General features: G+C 40.3%; 1 protein-coding gene across 12 annotated transcripts in view; it reads left to right on the top strand.

The window, feature by feature from the left end:
- TFAP2B (transcription factor AP-2 beta) overlaps positions 1 to 19,000 on the top strand; it is a 219,602-nt gene that overhangs the window by 26,161 nt on the left and 174,441 nt on the right. For 4 of the 12 annotated variants that reach the window (XM_078852041.1, XM_078852043.1, XM_078852040.1 and 1 more), the window contains exons 7-8: positions 292 to 551; positions 1,698 to 1,760. In XM_078852041.1, the coding sequence (XP_078708167.1) occupies positions 292 to 551; positions 1,698 to 1,738 (301 nt within the window). In that variant the 3' untranslated portion in view covers positions 1,739 to 1,760. The other 8 variants (XM_073335725.2, XM_073335735.2, XM_078852045.1 and 5 more) reach the window with 5 other exon arrangements.

Raw genomic sequence — 19,000 nt, 5'->3', positions numbered from 1 at the left:
ACCAATTGTCTGTGGTGCTTTGTTTGAGTCTTTCATTGACTTCAGTAGGCTTTGGGCCAGGCCCTCAGCCTCCTTGCACTCTAGTTCATTTATGTGTAAAATGACTATAGTACATTTTCCTAGCATGTGTGTGGTTGGGGAAGGTGGGATGAGAGGGGCAGCTGCCTGTCTTAACGCATGTCAGACACCTTGGAAGTCTCAGGCTGTGTACAAAGTGTTAATCAAAGTGAAGTGAAGTGACTCTGACTACTCTGGGCTCTCTCTCTTTCCTTCTCTTTGCTACCCTTGCAGGCAACTTTGTAAAGAATTCACAGATCTCTTGGCCCAGGACAGGACACCCATTGGCAACAGCAGGCCCAGCCCTATTTTGGAACCAGGCATTCAGAGCTGCTTGACTCACTTCAGCCTCATCACCCATGGCTTTGGGGCCCCAGCTATCTGTGCTGCCCTCACAGCCCTCCAAAACTACCTGACTGAAGCTCTCAAAGGCATGGACAAGATGTTCTTGAACAACAACACTGCTAACAGGCACACATCTGGGGAAGGACCAGGTAGTAAAACTGGAGACAAGGAAGAGAAACACAGAAAATGAAAAAAGGAGAAAAATAAATAAATAAAAAAAAGAGAGAGAGAATCTTTTAAAACAAAACAGTTTTAATTTTAGCTTTAAAAATATTGGATTGGGATTTGGAAGAATTATATTAGGTAGGACAAAAATAATAATAAAAAGAAAGACAATAACTTAAGATCAGAGGCGCACAATGGAGCAAGAACAGTGGCTCAATGTCTCTTACACGGAACATTTGAAGACAACCACCAGGATTTTTCCACTTCTGTTCTCACCTTTTTTTAAAATGATTTTTTGAAGGGGGGGGGAATAAAATAATAATAATAAAAGGAAGAAATGAATAACTTATTGGAAGAAATCAGAGAAACACTTTGGTGTCCGTGCTTTGGTTCTTGTTTGGGCTCAGATGTACAGTCTATCTTATTTTTTAAATCAAACAATGTCCTGTGTCTACACTTGGGAAAACAAACAAACAAAAAATCTTCCAATAATATTATCTGGGACATTTCCACTCCTAGCATCACCACCCCTCACTCCCAACCCTGCCCTCATTTTATCTTGCTCCGGATCTATCTAGACTAGAAAAGGGGCTGGTTTGGGTAGCAAAGGCTACAATATGACTTGCTAATAGAATTGTAAATGTATTAAACTGTTTCTACATTAATTACAGTGTCTACATTAATTACAGTACATTGGGTGTTTCAAGTCATGTTAGCTCAGTCCAGTTAATTAACTCAATTTTGAAAAGGCACCCTCTTTTCCTGGTCTAGACAGACTCTCTGCTTAGATTACCAGCGTTTACAGCTAGATATGTATAATTTGGTATTTAGCATTGATGACAAAACTGCATTGGCTCTTAGGGTGCAAAATTTGAAAATAAGGTCCAGTAAGAGGTTAATGCTGTTTAAAACTCATAATCTTATATTTAAGGTATCCTAATTTCCTCTAAAGGGTTTATATTCCCAACAATGCTAATGTCTCTATATTTAATTTGTTCTAATAGTGTGGGTGTATTGAGAGAGATCTAGCAAAAAAAAAAATTTAAAAAAAGAAGTGCTAGTAACAAAAATTGAGTATGTAATTCCTTCTCAGGAGTATGCACTATTTTATTTTCTTCTGTTTCCCAAAGCTTTGCCCGCTTGGCTTATGAGCTTCTTCAAAGAGGACTAGAGCTCCCTACACAATATATCAGGTACAGAGAAAAATAATCCACAATTCTAATACTTTTTGTCTTCTTAAATCAAAGCCAGTGGTTTCAGAATTCTGCAGGTGTCCTTCTTTAAAGAAGCTCAAAGGGAATAATTGAAACCAGATTAAAAATAACTGAAATCGAGATGTAATGTTGAGAAGAAGGATACCGTTTTGTCGAAGGGTTGTTGCAAACACTTGTTTGGGCATTAGTGTTTGATACACCGAGTGAAAGGAGTTGCTAAATGCAATGGTGTGGGTGCCTGCTAGGGGAGGGGTGGGATTTCAGGCGAATGCCCTAAATGACTATCTCACTCTATTTCTCTCTAGAAAGTTATTAAGAAGTTTCTTTTTTCAGAGTAGCAGCCGTGTTAGTCTGTATCTGCAAAAAGAACAGGAGGACTTGTGGCACCTTAGAGACTAACCAATTTATTTGAGCATCAGCTTTCCTGAGCTACATGTATCCTATGAAGTGAGCTGTAGCTCAGGAAAGCTGATGCTCAAATAAATTGGTTAGTCTCTAAGGTGCCACAAGTCCTCCTTTTCTTTAAGATGTTTCTGTGACTCTTGTTTTAGAACAAATTCAGCAGGAGGAAAAAATAACACCGATGTTGTGGGTTTTTTGTTTTTTTTTGTTTTGCAGTAATTGGGTGCATTACGTGATGGTTTATGACTAATATACATTTTAAAGACATGCCCTTCTATGGCATATATGGAAAATAATACCTATGCTTAAGGAGATGAATTTCAGCTTGGATTGTTCAGTCTTGGAGAATTGTATTTATTCGGTGGGGTAGAGAGATTAATGCATTAAGGAATCCTTTCACTGGGTGAAATCCTGGCTCCATTCAAATTAGTGGCAAAGCTCCCATTGACTTCAATGGGGCCAGGATTTCACCCTCTGTTTCAACTTGAGATCAGATGCTGAATTCATTGAGTCTCAGGCAGGTCTGAAATCCCAAAGAGACGAAGGTCAACCCTCTAGACGTGGTCTTTGTTTTCTAAATAACTGCAAGGGGGGAAATGAATTTCGTGTAAAACTATTGCCCCTTTCTCCATTTCCCCAACAACTATTTCTTAAAACAAATCAAAGACCACGCCTTTCGCTTCCCAGACCCATCCTCATTTGCTTGGCTACGAATACCAGACTTCGGAAATACTTACATTTGAGATCCTCTTTGGCTTTCCTACCCTTGCTACTGTTAATATAGAGGATTATCTTCAAGAGAAGAAATTTACCTTGCGTTTCAAACCAGCGACTTGAGCATGCATAAAACAAATCCCACTGACCTTAATTTACAGGATATCCCCATTCCAGCCAATGGGAATATTAACCCTGTAAAATTTAGCCTTAAATAAATCCTAATTTAAATCTCAGCCGACAAACATTATTATCCCCATTCTACAGAAGGGGTAAACGGAGGCTCAGAAAAGTTAAATGTCTTGTCCAAAGGCTCTCAGCAAATCAGAGACAGGATTAGAATCTAGGAGTTTCCAGCTATGGCTGAGAGGCAGAGGCAGGTCACTGCGATCTTTGGTTCTGATTGTTTACACAGCATCTGAACAGCTGGGGCCAAATCCTTCCTAGTAGTTCCCTTGATTTCACCTGTAAGAGAAGTCAGCGTGCTTTAGCCTATGGACATCATAATTCAGCCTCCTTACAAGACAGCCTCCTCGCCACTTCTGTGATGTGGGGGGAAACACTTGAGTGGAAATTAATCCCAATAATATTTCTTTCAAGGCATGTCTCTCTTTTCTGTCAGTTAGAGACAAGTGTGTTTCTGGAAACCAGTCACCAACTATTGCATGCAGCAGAAGCTGGTCTACGTAAAGAGCATTTGCAATGTGCCAGACAGGCATAGCTAAAAACTCTCCAACGCGCAGCAGCAGAAGTGGGTTTATTGAACACAAAAGGCGTTGTTGTACTGAACAAATGGCTACTATTGCTTAATATTTATGAAATGGCTCCCAGAAGCCCCAAACACCACCAGATCCCAATCTGCACAAATAGATATAAAGATATAAAGTTCCTGCCCCAAGGAGTCTACAGTTCAGCTTCTCTATCTTGTAGTATATCTGAAAAGTGTATGCCATTTGCAATTAATCTCGGAGCAGATACATTATAAACACACTATAAGAGCCCGATCTCGCTTTCGCTGAAATCAATGGTAAAACTCCCTTTGAGTTTGGTGGGAGCAGGCTCAGTCCCGTAAGATTTGATCCAAACCCACTGAAGGCAACAGGAGTTTAATTCAACAGATTTAAACATCTCGATGGGGTAGAAAGAGCCTGCAACAACCTGCTCTTTCTTTTCTCGGGCAAACAACCCATTGATTTCAGTGGAATATTTCCCCGCCCCCTCATCCCAGTAATGAGAGAAAGCTCGTGGACATTTCTAAATTGCAAAAACATGGCATGGGTTTAAAACCTAATTGATTTCCCCATAATCTAATATTTGGCAACTGGTAGCAGGCGTCCATTACTGATTATTATAACTTTGTTGAACAATCTATCCCTCTAAACACATAATTCAGCCTCCTGCTCTCAAAATATCACGAAAGTATAACTTAATTGCAAGGCATTACCCAGTCTTTTTGCACTTCCCCAGACTAGGCACCTTTGACGTTTATCTGATAATTGAGTTATTAAAAGATTTGGTTTCCTCGGGATCATAAATCAATAAACAGGAGGAGTAACATGGCAGCTTTGCTTTTAACTCAAGGGCAACGTTTAAGGAGAGACCTTGAAAAGTTTGTTTTCAAACCAAACAGGTGGGTTACTGTAAATTTAATTTCACCCTTAAACAATTTGTTTAATATATATACATGTGTATCCCAGGTTGAGCAACTCAGCTCCTGTGCTGTCTGCAGCTTTTCTGATAAGCCACTTTGTTATTAACACGAGATAGAAAAGAATCCAGAGTCTAGTTTATGTCACATAGGTCATTTCTAGGGACCCCCTAAGGATGGGGAGAAAACCTGGATATTTAATTAATATTGGGCCATATCATGTCACCAAAAGTCTCTATTGAACCCAAAGCTGATAGCGCAATAGGGTCCATGACCAGAGATTAGTCAGGCAATTAAATGTACCTGTGTATCTATATAATTACCGTCTTGTAGCTTGAACAAGTTCTATAACAAATACCTTGAGCTTGTTTTTTTTTTTAGTTCTGAAGCCCTGAAATATGCCCACGAATTTGAAAACGACAGAGCTGTAAAGATTAAAAGTTACCCTGCTAATGTTTTCTGAAAAGCTTTTCTTAGATTCTTGTTTTGCACCATTTTAATCTTTTGTTAATTGGGGAAAAAAACAATTAGCTTACTTCGATCCAGTAATGCGCCTTTCGGGTCCTGAAGATCGCCAGAGCTACTGGAAAAGTAGTTTTCTGTTATCCAACAATATACCCCTTTTGACTTAAAGGAGACTATTTTTTTTTCTATTTCCTTATACCAATCTAAAAGAAAACATTTTAAAAAATACATTTTAGAAATATCTGACAGTACAAAAGAGCCTAAGTATATCTACGTGTTATAATAATAATAATAAAACCCACAAACAAAAATAGCTATAAAAATGAACATAAAAACTGAAAAAGTGGGAAGTGATACCACCACCCTTCTTATGCCAAAATTGATGCCTTTTTGGATCACCTTGAATAGTGAGAAATATCAGCTGAGCGACTCTTCCTAAAAAGAAATGCGGAGAGGCATTCAATGTTAAGTTTGTACATATTTATTTATGCTTAATTTAACGGGAATGTGTAAATATGGCGAGCAAGTAGTTTTGAGTTATTTATCTGTGAATCTATACCTCTGTGAATGGGTGGGGGGATTTAAAAACAAAAAAAGAAAAAAAGAAAAAAGAAAAAAAAGAAAGAAAAAAAACCCGCTTGACACTAGATAGTATCCTATCTGATTTTTTTTTCTGTTCTTTATAGACAAGCTGTTATGGTAATGGGTAGAAATTGGTTTCTTGTCCAGTGATGACCTGATTTACATAAATAATAAGAAGAATAAAAATTGTTGTGTTTTGTTGTATTTTCCTCTTCAGTTTTTTTGAATGTTGGTGCTGCTTCAGTTCTGCAGACGGATTTACTTATAACGCCAAGAAGTCTTTATTTTCCCAATCTGGGCTTTGGGAAAATTAGGATATGTCTCTACATTTAAAAAAAAATTACAATAAATATTGCTTCTCAGAAATGTTGGCATTTTATTTCTGTCTGATTCAGAGGTGTCTATAATTTTGACATCCTTTCCTCCTCTTTCTAAACAGACATAATAAACCTCATGCCATGTGAACGTGATCTTTTGTTTAATGTTGCCTGTACTAGCTAGATTAGTGATACATCTTCTCAGATCCAAGTAGGAGCTAGTAAAACAAAGTCCTCTGTATTATTATAACAGGAAACATTTTGTCCGAGATCCCCACTGCTGTATCACTGTCCCCATCCCAGTTATATGTGTGGGGATCGATGGATAGATATTTCTGCTCTATTTGTATGTTCAATGGATCAAGCTTGGTGTTGATATTTACAAGGTAGGATTAGCTTCACCCTCCTTTTGTATAACTGCAGCACTAGGAATGAGATCATAGCAAAAAGAATGCCCAAGCAGCCCTTTTTTTGTGTTGGAAGTGACACTTATAAGGAACATAGGGACAGATCCTGATTTCATTTGCACCAATATAAATCTGGAGTGACACTGGAATGACTCCGGATTTAAACTGAGGGTAAATGTTTTAAATGAGATCAGAACACTGTTCAATGCAAATTAGAAATGGGAAAACTACCAGTTTAGCCCCTGCCAATGCCATCAGCCTTTGTCCGGACCCTCCCCTCTTAGAACTAATATAGGCATGTGTTTAGACAAATATGGAACATTGAGGGTCCAAGAAATCTGGATAATTAGTGGCCTATTTGTGCCAGCTTAGACTGAATGCACATCCTAGCTGGTTTTATTTTCCTGTTAGTGAAAGGCAGGGGGATGTCAGGGGTTGGTTGGAAGGTTTTTTTGCTTTACATTTCTATAGAGCAACACAACCAACACAAATTCCCACCCATTTGACTCCACGAATAGAAATAATTTATTACACAAGATAAGAAAAAAAACCCCAAGTCTGTTTTATGAAGAAGAATTCTAGGCGCCGTTTGCAGCAGCCAGACGAGGGCTGGAGTCAATTGTGACCTACTTTCGCCTCTATGGGAAAGGCTCACCCGTATTATAAAAATGCGCACATAGCAAGTATTTTGAAGATCCATGTACAGTGGGTGAAGCAATATAGCCCCAAACTAAAGCTGGAAAGAAAACACAAGGGGAACAGCGAGTCTGAGAGTCTTAATCCTGGCAATTAACGCCACTGTAGGCGGGCCGGGACCCATCTACTGCTTGCAATGGTTAATAAAAACAACCACAAAATCTATTAAAAACCATCTAGAGGGTTTTCTCCAGCCCTGGACAGGAAGAGGATTAATGATTTTCCGTGGAATTGCTCAGATAAAGTTAGACACGTTTATTTCCAAAGCGTTTTCTATTGCCCATATGTTTTGCATGAAATATTCAAAACAGGGCTAGCAGGCCCACGGACTCCTACCGAAAGGTGGGGGGATGCGAGGGGAGAGGACCAGGAAGTTTCTCTGTTACCCTGCAACAATGACGTAACAAGTCTTTGGTTACGAGCCAGGATAACTCACCATCCCTTTGGCTTGATTCTACCTGCCGTTAAAACACCCTAACAGGGGGCTGGGAAGTTTCCCAGGATATCAATGACAGACGGGCGTTTGCACTGAAACGGCAGGATCGGGCTCTGTAACGTTGCTGTAATCGCAGTTTCATTAAGATTTATCATGATTAATTAATGAATTAGTTAGTTAAGTAAATTCGGGACGTGTTCTGGAAATGCAATAGCGCGAAGCAAAACAATCCTAGGGATCAGTCCTGCTCTCATCGCGCTTCTTCCAGGGGCTTCAATCCATCCGGATCAGGCCCCGGATATCTATCTATCTATCTATCTATCTATCTATCTATCTATCTATCTATCTATCTATCTATCCCTATAAACTAAGATTAAAAATACACACCACCACCATTAAAGTGTCGCTGTAAAACTTCCTACCACGCTGTTCTTTTATAATCTGCTCTCTCAGTCATGGCCGGGGAGGCCCTTTTCCTTTTTCTGTCTAGCCTCACTCTCTGTTCTAAACTCTTGCTAGCTCTATTTTCTATTACACAACTTCACATTGATTTATAGACTCGTAAACATCAGTTTTGTCTTTCATACCTTTGGGGTGAACTCCTTTTTGGCCCACCTAAACAGAGTGCCCCACATTTATACCAGATCTCATAAATATCATCTCCGCTGTCCCTGTGATGAAAGTAGTCAAACGTCTGTCCAGCCTACAAATCTATTCATTGAACTCTCTCTCTCTGTCTCTCTCTCATTAACAGAGAGAGAGAGAGAGAGATGGATACATATGTGTAGAATTCAGGACATTTCAGACCACATTGTTTCAAATAAATACACTTTCTTTGTTGTTCCTCCTCCAGATTCTGCATTATACACATGCAAAATCACCCCATCAGAAACAAACAAGCGTCATGAAGAAGTAGAGAAGCAGTTTATTTTGCCCTTCCTTTTGAAACTCTTAGCTTCAGACTTCATTGTTAAAAGGGAAAGTGACTGCAAATATTGCTCTGCCATGTGCAGCAGAGTTTTCTTTATTTACATATGTACCCGAGGCAGAAGCTGCTAAATGTAATGCTGCACTAAGTAAATGATAACACTTCTGACGCCTTTCATGTCTTCAAATTTCATATGAAACACACACACACACGATTATGGGCCTGTTCCAGCTCCCATTTGAACCAATGGCAAAGTTCCCTTTGATTTCGATGGGAGCAGGATGGTCCCTCTATTTGTCAATGTCATCTCTTGAGTGTCACATATAAAATCCTTCTGTTGATCATCAACTAAGGGTGACCATTTCTTAATACGATACGGGCTAAAAACGCAGTAGAAGGCACTCATTACAGAATGGACTTTGTAGTTGCCACTCAGTTTCTCTATAAAATGGCATTGGATGTCATTATTTTTGCTCCCCCAAATTCTCAGAGTGAAGCATTTCACACTTGCACTGATGCGTTTATATTCCCACCAAGAGAGATCAAATAGACACTGTCAACTATATCCATTAATTTAAAGAAGGGAATTACATTCTTTACAAGACTTGAAAAAGCAACCACGAAAAGTAAATTAAACAACGTCTTATCTGTGGTGTTGAGTGATGTATGCAGGTTTACCTTTGTTGCCTTCAAAGATAGCAATATGTCGAGTGCACGATTGGGAATCAATTCTGAACTATATTATAATATCATAATTTATTGCTATTATTCTTTATTACTGATATATTTTCAGATACAGGAGCAGACAAATGCCCAATATAAGGGGACACTTAATCTAGTGTCTGAGTGTTTTGATATTTCCTTATGAGTGTACATCAAAGTCAGGTATTCAGACTGACAAAGAGCATCAGTTACTTTCGCAGTTGTATTTGGAAGTATTGCCTCGGTTAAAATTATAGCATGAGTACAGTGTGTGTTTGTGTTTGTGTGTGCGTGTGTCGGGGGGAGGGGGTGTTTTACAGGAGGGAGTGCGAGTTTTACAGGAGCAAGGACTGTCGTTCCGGGTTCAAAATAGGCTAAAAGCAGAGAGCAACAATTAGGATGAGAATCGTCATTGATCTCGCTTTGACTCGGATGTTTCTGTTTGATTCCAGAGTTCGTTCTGTTTAGGTGGTGGGAAAGGAGCATGCCCAGCTGTGTATTAAAGATGGTAGAATAATGATACAATTATAATGGAAGTGGGGGAGGGAGGAGACAAATTGCCTGATAAAACAAAGCTAACTTTTAGCAAAGGGTGCCCGGCCCACGTCCTTCATGTAAATAGGCTGGTTTAACATCAGTTTACTATTTATAATTGGAACCATGTAAGTAAGAGGGAAAAAGAGAAATGCTCTAAAATGATTATTTATGTATTATAAACATTGACTTTTGATGATGCAATTTTTCAGACCATTTTTGGTGCATGATGTGCGTAGTCATAATAAACAGATTTTAAATTGCTTGTGACATTATCTAGCTAGCTAATGTGCATGTATATTTATATACGAACGTATATACTCAAACATATAAATGGAGGGAAACTCAGATTGGTCCAGCCAAATTAATTCACACCCCTTTGGTTATACAAAACCCAAGTATTCAAGTGAAGTCTGCAGGTTCTATCCCTTCACTGGTGTTTGTGGGCAGATGGAATGTGCCGCCCTCTCTTTTAAGTTTTGAAAGTTTGTTTAGCCCTTAACTTTCCGGGATACCCTCCCAGCGACATCAGACACCCTAAACGAAACAAGCACCGACCTCTAGGCTGTATGTTGTAAGCACCGCTCCTCTCTCCCCCCCGCCCCACCCCGCAGCCGCCCGTAGCGTGTGGAAATCAGGATTTGCTTCCAAAGTTTGGAGATTAGAAGAATAACAAAGGCTGGGGTCGGGTTGCTCGACCTCCCCTTCTGTTTGAAATATGTTCTAATGATTTCGGGGAAGTAACAGTCCCGATCTCTGCTAGGGCGTAATTCTAACGCCATTTATGTGTGATAAGGGGATGCTTTTTCTGTAGCAAGAGATAAGTAATGGTTCCGTGGGTCTGTGTATCTACGTGTATTATTGACCTGTGGGGAGTATTTTACTGCTACTTGTCTTTTCCAGAGCAGAAAATGAAGTCTAGAGAGTTATTTTCTCACTTCTGGGTTAGTCTCTTTCTTTCTGTTTATACCAAATAGGTGGCCACCTTCCATGCGTTTTGCTAGAGCCATTCTTAGTTTCCTTCATGTGCCCGCGGTCCTTGAACATCTATGGGATGCCATAATCTGCGGTACAATCTTTGAGCCAGGTGCTCTCCCACTCAGCTGGAAGCTGGGGGGTGGGGGGGGGGGGAAAGGCTATAACAGTGCTATTCAATAAGAGAGTTCTTGTCTACTGCAAACTCACATCTGTGTCACTGTACAGTACATCCCTTCAGTATTGCAGTTAGGGTTTGGGATTTTGTACCCAGCAACTTCAAACTGGAGGGGAGGGACAACGTATTCTGTGGCCATGGGGTGGGGTAGGTATTGCTATAGAAAACGTGTAGCCAATCAGTGAAACGTGTCCATTGGGCCCGATCCTACACCCAGTGCAGTGAATGCCAAAGCTGCCGCTGTCTCCAGTGATGGCCCTGTTTGGATACAGGGAATCGCCTTTTAGAGTGAAAGCCCCAAGGGATCTGCACACACTGCCATTGCGGGGGACAGGGCAGCTCTGCTTCTAGCAAAGTTGCTGTTTGAAACAAATGGGTTTGCTCTAAGGAGGCCTCTAATTTCCGCCCTCCCTCTGTATCTAGCTGTCTAGAATCACAGAATGTCAGGGTTGGAAGGAGGTCAGCTCGTCCAACCCCCTGCTCAAAGCAGGACCAGTCCCCAGCTAAATCAGGACCAATCCCCAACTAAATCAGTGTCATCTAGCTCCGGCTCTTTCCTACCCTTAGCCGTCTTTTTAAACTCTCCCACTGTTTGACGTTCAGAATCATATTTGCAAATCGCTCCTTATATACATTATTTAGCAAGGTGATAACTAGGTTGTCCTGCCCGCTTCCCTCCCCATTTCCCTTTCCATACCCCCCCACCCCCCGCATTCTGTCAAGCAATAGGCTGTAAAATAGTTACCCAGACCAGCAGACAGGCAAGTGCCGTTTGAGAGTAATTTCTGCCCCGAGCGTTTCGCCAGGGGCCAAGCAAGCGTGCTCTCTAACTGATCAACCTGGATATTTCATTATTCATTAATTTACTGTTTAACCAAATCCCACTCATTATCAGAGGCAACGCTTGGTGGAGCCCAGTGAACAGTAGCAGTTGGTGTCAGGCGTGGAGAATTGGCCCATTTGATCCTGGGCTGTTTTATTATTCAACACCACTGGCTGAGAAAAAGGCCCATGAATAATAAAGAGCCAAAGCGTGTTTGAACTGAGAAGCATGACACAGCCTTACAAAACAGCAGTTAGAAAATTAAAGGCAAGGTGGCCCAGGCTTTGTTTTTTTTTTTATTCTGGCTGTGGACCCAGACATTTAGAGCCTACATTGTTTTATAATAAAATACAATAAGAACAGCAACAATAATAAATGATTATTACCAACAATAACATACATTATCGTGATCTCACTAGTGTGTTCCCTTCTGATTCCAATTTTGCCTCGCTGGCAGACCTAGGACTTCGATTTTGGGTCGTGATCCTGCAACCACATATACACCAGCAGACCCCAGCAGTTTCATAGGATTAGGCTAAGCCCAGGTTTTCAAAAGTTGCTAGAGAATGGGGGTGCTTCCATTTTGAGGGTGGCCAACTCCTGATAGCTGACGGGGGGCCTGACTTTGAATGGTTGGACACTTTGCACTTCTGAAAACAAAAACAAAAACAAAAACCAGGCTCCTTTCAGATGTCTGATACATGGGATTCCCCAACATGGAGGCACTAAACATCACTAGTCACTTTTGAAAATTTAGATGGAAAGGGTTTCTTGCATAAGAAAGGGTTACAAGGTCAAAGAGAAAAGGAGGACTTGTGGCACCTTAGAGACTAACAAATTTATTTGAGCATAAGCTTTCGTGAGCTATGGCTCACTTCATCAGATGAGTTTTGTCTGAAGCCAGAATGCTGGAGCGGGTGATTTAATACTTGCAACTGAAATATTCACAAGAGCAAGCCTGGAATTACCACAACAAAAACAAGTAACCAACACAAACCACCCCAAAGCCGTTTAAAATAGAAGAATATCAAGTTTTGTGATGAGGATACTCAAATATTCCCTTTGGTCATTCTACAATAATGACTCTCTTTGGTACTTCTACACTGGTATAATTCCACTGAAATCAACAAGGTAACAGCAGGGTGAATCTGGCTCTCTTTCTGCTGACCCCTGCTGTTGACTTTGCTAGGCACACCACTCCTGGCCCTTCCCCCTTGTGATATCACTTTTGGCTCCAGCACTGGTTGAAGGTCCTGGCTGGGATGTAGGAGGACAGGATCTTTCACTACTCTTCTTGCCCCTCCTCCATGCATAGAGCAGGGATTCAGGAGGTAGGATGATTGGCTGTGGAGTGGTAATTGCAGGAACCAGTGTATGTTATAATCACATATTAGTCCTGGTCAGGATCAACAAAGACATCCTAACTGATTTAGGTTTGGTTGATTTGGCTCAATTGGCTATTTAATAAAACAGTGGCTAATTTTACCCCGCACCACATGTCTCTCTTTATTTGTGGCCTGGCATCCAGTAAAGGCATCTCTGAATAGGCCATGTGTCTCCTATTGTGGCAACAGGCATATAGCCATAGACTGGGCCAAATCCTACAGTCTATTCTCAAGCAGAACTACTATGAATTTCAATAGGATTTCTATTTGAATAAGGACTGATGGATCCAGCCCACTGCAAGGAACAAGTTGTAGAAATATTCTAAATTTAGAAATATAAAATAATAAATATCACTGCAGCAAAAGTTGTTTGGGTAAAAGTAGCATTTTATTTTTTTCCCGATGCTACTTGACAGAGATCAGAGGGTCCATTTGAATAAGCAACTGGAAGTTTGTCTATTTATCCAGAGCTTTGCTTATCTCTCTGAATCAAAATTTGTGTAGAAATCTCTCAAGAGCAGGAAGTCTTGCCAGATTTCAGGGGCTTCTACTTCCAGTGTGGAAGCTGGAAGAGCAAAGGAACAGGAAAACTGGGGGTGGAAGGAGCTTAAAGAACTGCAAAAAGAATATAAATAAATAAACAAATAAATAAATGGTTCAGATCAAACTTAATTCTAAGCAGGGGTGAAAATTCAATGGTGTGTTTGTGCATAGCTCCTATTTTTCTGATTTGGTTCTTTCTATTCATAATATTCAATATCACTGTGCAGGTTCATGGATTTCAATGTCATCAGTGCAGATATCCCTTCTTCTGACTTTTGGCCTAGACCGTAATCAGGTCTAATGTCCCAGAGATCAGCCTGCTGGTGTTGAATTTTGCCAGAAAAAGTTTTGTAGGACCAGGACAAATTGCCATTGAAATTAACAGAAGCTATCTGGGCCCAAGGCCTTCCAACAGCAAAATTGTGGGCTCAACAAAGGGAAGAGATAGTCTCTTGGATAGTCTTATGGTTATGATCAAGGTGCTGGACTGGGACTAAGAAGATCAGGATTCAATTCCCCCCTCCACCACAAACCTCCCGTGTGATTTGGGGCAAATCATGCTCTCTCTGTGGCCAGGTTCCTCATCTATGAAATGGGAAAAACAATACTTCTTTTCCCCAAAGGCATATTGTGCTCAAGAACTCATTAATGGTTGTGAGGGGCTCATGCACTGTGTGGTGATAAGGGGTCCTTTCCCCTAACCTTTGTCTGTCTTGTCTCTTTAGTTTGTTAGTTCTTCAGGGAGGGGACTGTCTTACTGTGTTTGTATAGCACCTAGCATACTGGACCCCTGATCTTGGTTAGTTGCCATCATACTGAAATTATTATTTTATTATAATTAATATTACGAGCAGTATCTAAGTGCTGATAGTAGAATCTAGCAGGATAGGAAGGTAACACACCCCAGGGGGTATTTTGCTGTGAGGGAGGCATTGCCTGGGGACAGTCACCTTCCATGATTACTGGTAACCAATTGTGTTTGCTTTGTTTTCTATGTGGTCAAAATGACAGAGGAAGGTCTGGCTTTTCCTGCGTGTTCCTGAATATGACAAGCAGGCATGTGCTTCCCAATGAGGGCTATTGACTGTAAGTGGATGTGAACGTGAGGGAAGGATTACACTGTAGGTGCAGAATTGCTGGTTTAATTGAATGTGATTGTAATTAAGTGTGGGTGTAGCATTGGTAATATAACTGAATGGGAGTGTGAGGGTGTGATTTTAATTAGGTGTGGGTGTAGCTTTGTGAGTATAACTGAATGGGAATGTTGGGGAGTGGGTATGTAACTGAATGTGAAAGTGTCTGAGTGAGTATATGTTAATAGCGGTAAGAGGGGATGATTGTAATTGAAGGTGAGAGTGGTATTAAGAGTGAGGCTGAATGTGTATGTGACTGAATAGACATGTGGTGGAAAGATTGTTAAGAATGTGGGTACAGCAATATGACGGTGACAGAGTGACTGTCAATTGATGTCTCTGTAGCTGATGTGTGTGATATGTGTGTGTATAAACATAACCAAAGTTCAACTGTGGTTTTCTGCAATGAAATGTTAGATTGTACAACCCTGATGTTGGTGAGCATAGTAAGACATAGTCTCATTGACTTTAATGGGGGTAGATGTATCAGTAAGTGCTTAGCACCTTGAGAAAAAGTTGCAAAATCAGGCCCAAATTGAACATATATTAGTGAAACCAGTTGTGAGTAGGGCTGGGCTATTCCCCAAATATTGCCTGTTTGCACAAATAAACCACTTACTATACTTTTGCTATGTTCATACTCCCATTGTGTAAGTTTCCCATCAGCATAGACAACACATTTTCTATAGGAATGTTTGTGGAAACAGAAGTTAAAGTGACTGTTACAGGACATTTGTGGCAACTCTTTCAACTCTTAAAAATGAGTACTTGCACCTGAAACTTGTTAGTAAGGGTACGTCTACACTGCAAGTGAAGGTGTGATAGTAGCATGTGGTAGCTTCAATCTAGCTAGCACACATAACAATGGTCATGTAGATATGGTGGTGTGGTCTTCACCATGCACTAGCATCCAGAGTACAAGTCTACTAGGAACCTGGGTAGACACTTTGGTTGCTAACCCTTGCAGAAGCCCATGGTACCATGTCTACAGTAATATCGTTACCCAAATTAGCTAGATTAAAGCTCCCACCTGCCTGTACTGCAACCACACTTTCACTTGCATTGTAGACATACCCTAAAAGTTACAATCATCCAATCAGGGAATAGAAATAACAACAAATACACTCTGTCTCCAATCAGAACTAACCAGCACAGCTCGAATTTCAAATATCAGATACAATGAACTGCTCCTGGATTATCTCCAGGTGAAGATTTATTCATAGAAGTTATTTGTCAAATGATTTCAAATAATGAATAATCTGTAAGACTTGAAGACCATGCATGACCATAAAAAGAAGGTAAATTAATCAAACAATTCTTTTTTGCTACAAATTATTTGCTCAGCTCTAGTGGTTTGTGTGCCTGAATATTGAGCAATGATCCCATTGTTATTGCCAATACACTGAAGTTTCTTATGTTTTAGAGTTCTTAGTACTGCCTCACACAGAGATGTACACGCGTTTCTTTTCATATACCTTAAGGCTTATCTACACTTGGAAATATACCAAAATAACTACTGCAGAAGAGTTATTTTGGTATGACCACCCATGTGGACACTCTTATTCTGGAATTAGAGTGCCTGAATCAGAAATCAGAAATCAGAAAAAAGTCCTTCCTATTCCAGAATAAGAGTATCTTAATGGGGCTTTATGTTGAAGTAAGTACTCCAAATCTGGAATAATGATTCTGGAATAGCTATTTTGGTAAATTTTCAAATGTAGAGAAGCCCTTAGAAAGGTAGCGTAGGGGCCCAGGGCAGGAGTCAGGAATTATGGCATCTATTCCCACACCTACTACTAGCCTGCAGAAGCCCTTCATCCCTCAGTTCTTCCATAAATGGGTATAATAATACATACCATCCTTTGTGAATCACTTTGCAGTCTACAGACAAAAAATACTATACAAAAGCTAAATATTATTATAGCTTTACAAGCAGATTTATAAGTATTCAAGACTTTTACACCGTCTCTGAAGTATCCTATTCTGCTTTGATGTAAGACGCATATGAGAATTTCATTTATGACACCTAATATAATACTAAGTAGAGGCCCAAGCTGAAAAATACCGATCTGGATCCAGAGTTTGGCATCACCCCCACCTCACACTGCACAAATCTGGGGGTGTCCAAATGTCATAGGATTTATCTATGTAACCCTGAGTTCAGAGAGGTTTTGGCACCTAAGTATTAGGTGCATACTTTGGGCCTGATGCCAAGAGGAGCTCATTTCTCTGACCCCCAAAGTGGGATAATAGTTATCCTAATAGATAAGGATGTGTGTGTGTGCTCTCCCATTGTACTTGCATTGCGCTCTGCTATTTATATCTCACTAGATGCCTTTTTGGCTTTGAATCATCTGCAGAGCTGAGCACAGGCATAAAGAAATGTGAAGTAACCAGAAAAAGGCACTGTGACAGGTGCTATGGTTTAAAGAGGGGCCATTGCCTAAAATAGGGATGTTTGCTATCAGTTTGGAAACACAATGCTATGAAGAGTAGCAGCAGCAGCAGCAGTGAAAATCCTCAGTGGCCTCTGAATCTGGCAGAAAAAGCTGGAGAGCATTTTGCATATGTTGGACACATAGTGTCTCTGTTTCAGTAGACCCAGTTATTAGTGTCTGGGCTTGAGTGCCTACAACTCCCATTGATTTTAACTAGAGCTGTGGATATAAAACCACTGATTCTCTGATCCTGCACCAATTCAAGCCAGTGGCACAGTTCCCGTTGACATCAGTGGTGTATGATGGGGTCCTTCATACATCAGTCTCGAAGAATGAATCACTGCGGATTTCTATAAAGGTTTCAAAGGGAAATGACCTGATTAAAAATAACATGCTTGGGGAAAGTAGTTTCAGTTCCAGACCAACGTCATGAATAGAATCACTGATGTTCTCCCTGGCAAGCCTGCAGTTAACTCTGCTGCAGCCTTGTTGATGAGGTTGACTGAGGTTTGCACCACCCATAAGAAATACAGTTGGAAACGCATTATCCTGGGGGGGCTATAATCCTAGTTGTGGTAAAGGTGTTGAGAGCTTTATATTTCCTGACAACAGGATCTTTCCATAAAGTGAACAGGAGGAGGGATATTACTGGGGTTAGCCAGCTAGTTACTTAAAATTTCTGGTGAGACTATAATCAGATTACTGTACTCAAAAGGTCAAAACTAAGCTTTCTTCTGAACTTTCTTATTATGGGATGAAAGGAAGGATTGACAATGTCCTTCTCAGGTCATGCATTCCTTGTACCAACAGCAATATCAGACAAGACTCTCAGGGGGTGGCAGCAAGCAGCAGAAGCAGCCGCAGAATCCAGAAAAAGTTCTCTGCTTTCCTGAAGACCAAAGTGTGAGCATGTTTTTTGCAGAATAGGGCACAACATCTGATTCATATCTGTACATTGTCATTATAGGCCCCAGTTTTTCAAAGCACTTACACATATGCACAACATTCAGCACATTTGACTTCAGTTGGACTACTCCGGTGCCCAAAAGTATGCATGTACGTAATCCGAGCCATAACATGCTTCCCATTTAAGTTAGAAGATCCATGGAGCAGCAGCTTTCACATGAGAATAACAATAATACTTAGCATTTATATGGAACTTGGCATATTCAAAGAACTTCCCAAACATTAACTAACTACAGGTTTCAGAGTAGCAGCCGCAAAAAGAAAAGGAGTACTTGTGGCACCTTAGAGACTAACAAATTTATTTGAGCATAAGCTTTCGTGAGCTACAGCTGTATGCATCCGATGAACTAATGGCTATTACCTAGGATTTTTGAAGAGCAATATCGTATTCTGCATACCACGCAAATATTGTCTAAAAAATAAACATTTGGGTGCAGGTTCAATCTAGGGAAAAGGAGAGATAACCGGGTCTGTAGTTGACTGGAAAAAAATACCTTGCCCGTCAAAGATCCTCCCACTTCTTCCATCAGCAATTTGCAATGAAATGTAGAAAAATGAATAAATTAAATCATGCTTAGTAACATTTTGATCTTCTCTTCCTTTCTTCTCTTTGTCCATTTTCCCCTTCACTTTTCGTCTCCTCTCATTCCCCTTTTTCATTTCCTCTTTTCATATTCTTTCTTTCTTTCTTTCTTTCTTTCTTTCTTTCTTTCTTTCTTTCTTTCTTTCTTTCTTTCTTTCTTTCTTTCTTTCTTTCTTTCTTTCTTTCTTTCTTTCTTTCTTTTTTCTACTTAAGTGTAACCCGTCGGTTACGTTTTACTCCACCTTCATAGTCTACCATAACAATTATGAGAAGGCAGCAGTTAAAGATGAAGTCCTGAAGTCCTGTCCTCAGTGATGACAATGGAAGTTTTACTATTGTCTTCTGTGGGGCCAGGATGTCACCC

This window comes from Lepidochelys kempii, chromosome 3, assembly GCF_965140285.1.
Source record: "Lepidochelys kempii isolate rLepKem1 chromosome 3, rLepKem1.hap1, whole genome shotgun sequence".
NCBI lineage: Eukaryota > Metazoa > Chordata > Testudines > Cheloniidae > Lepidochelys > Lepidochelys kempii.
This window is presented reverse-complemented; position numbering and strand designations above follow the sequence as displayed.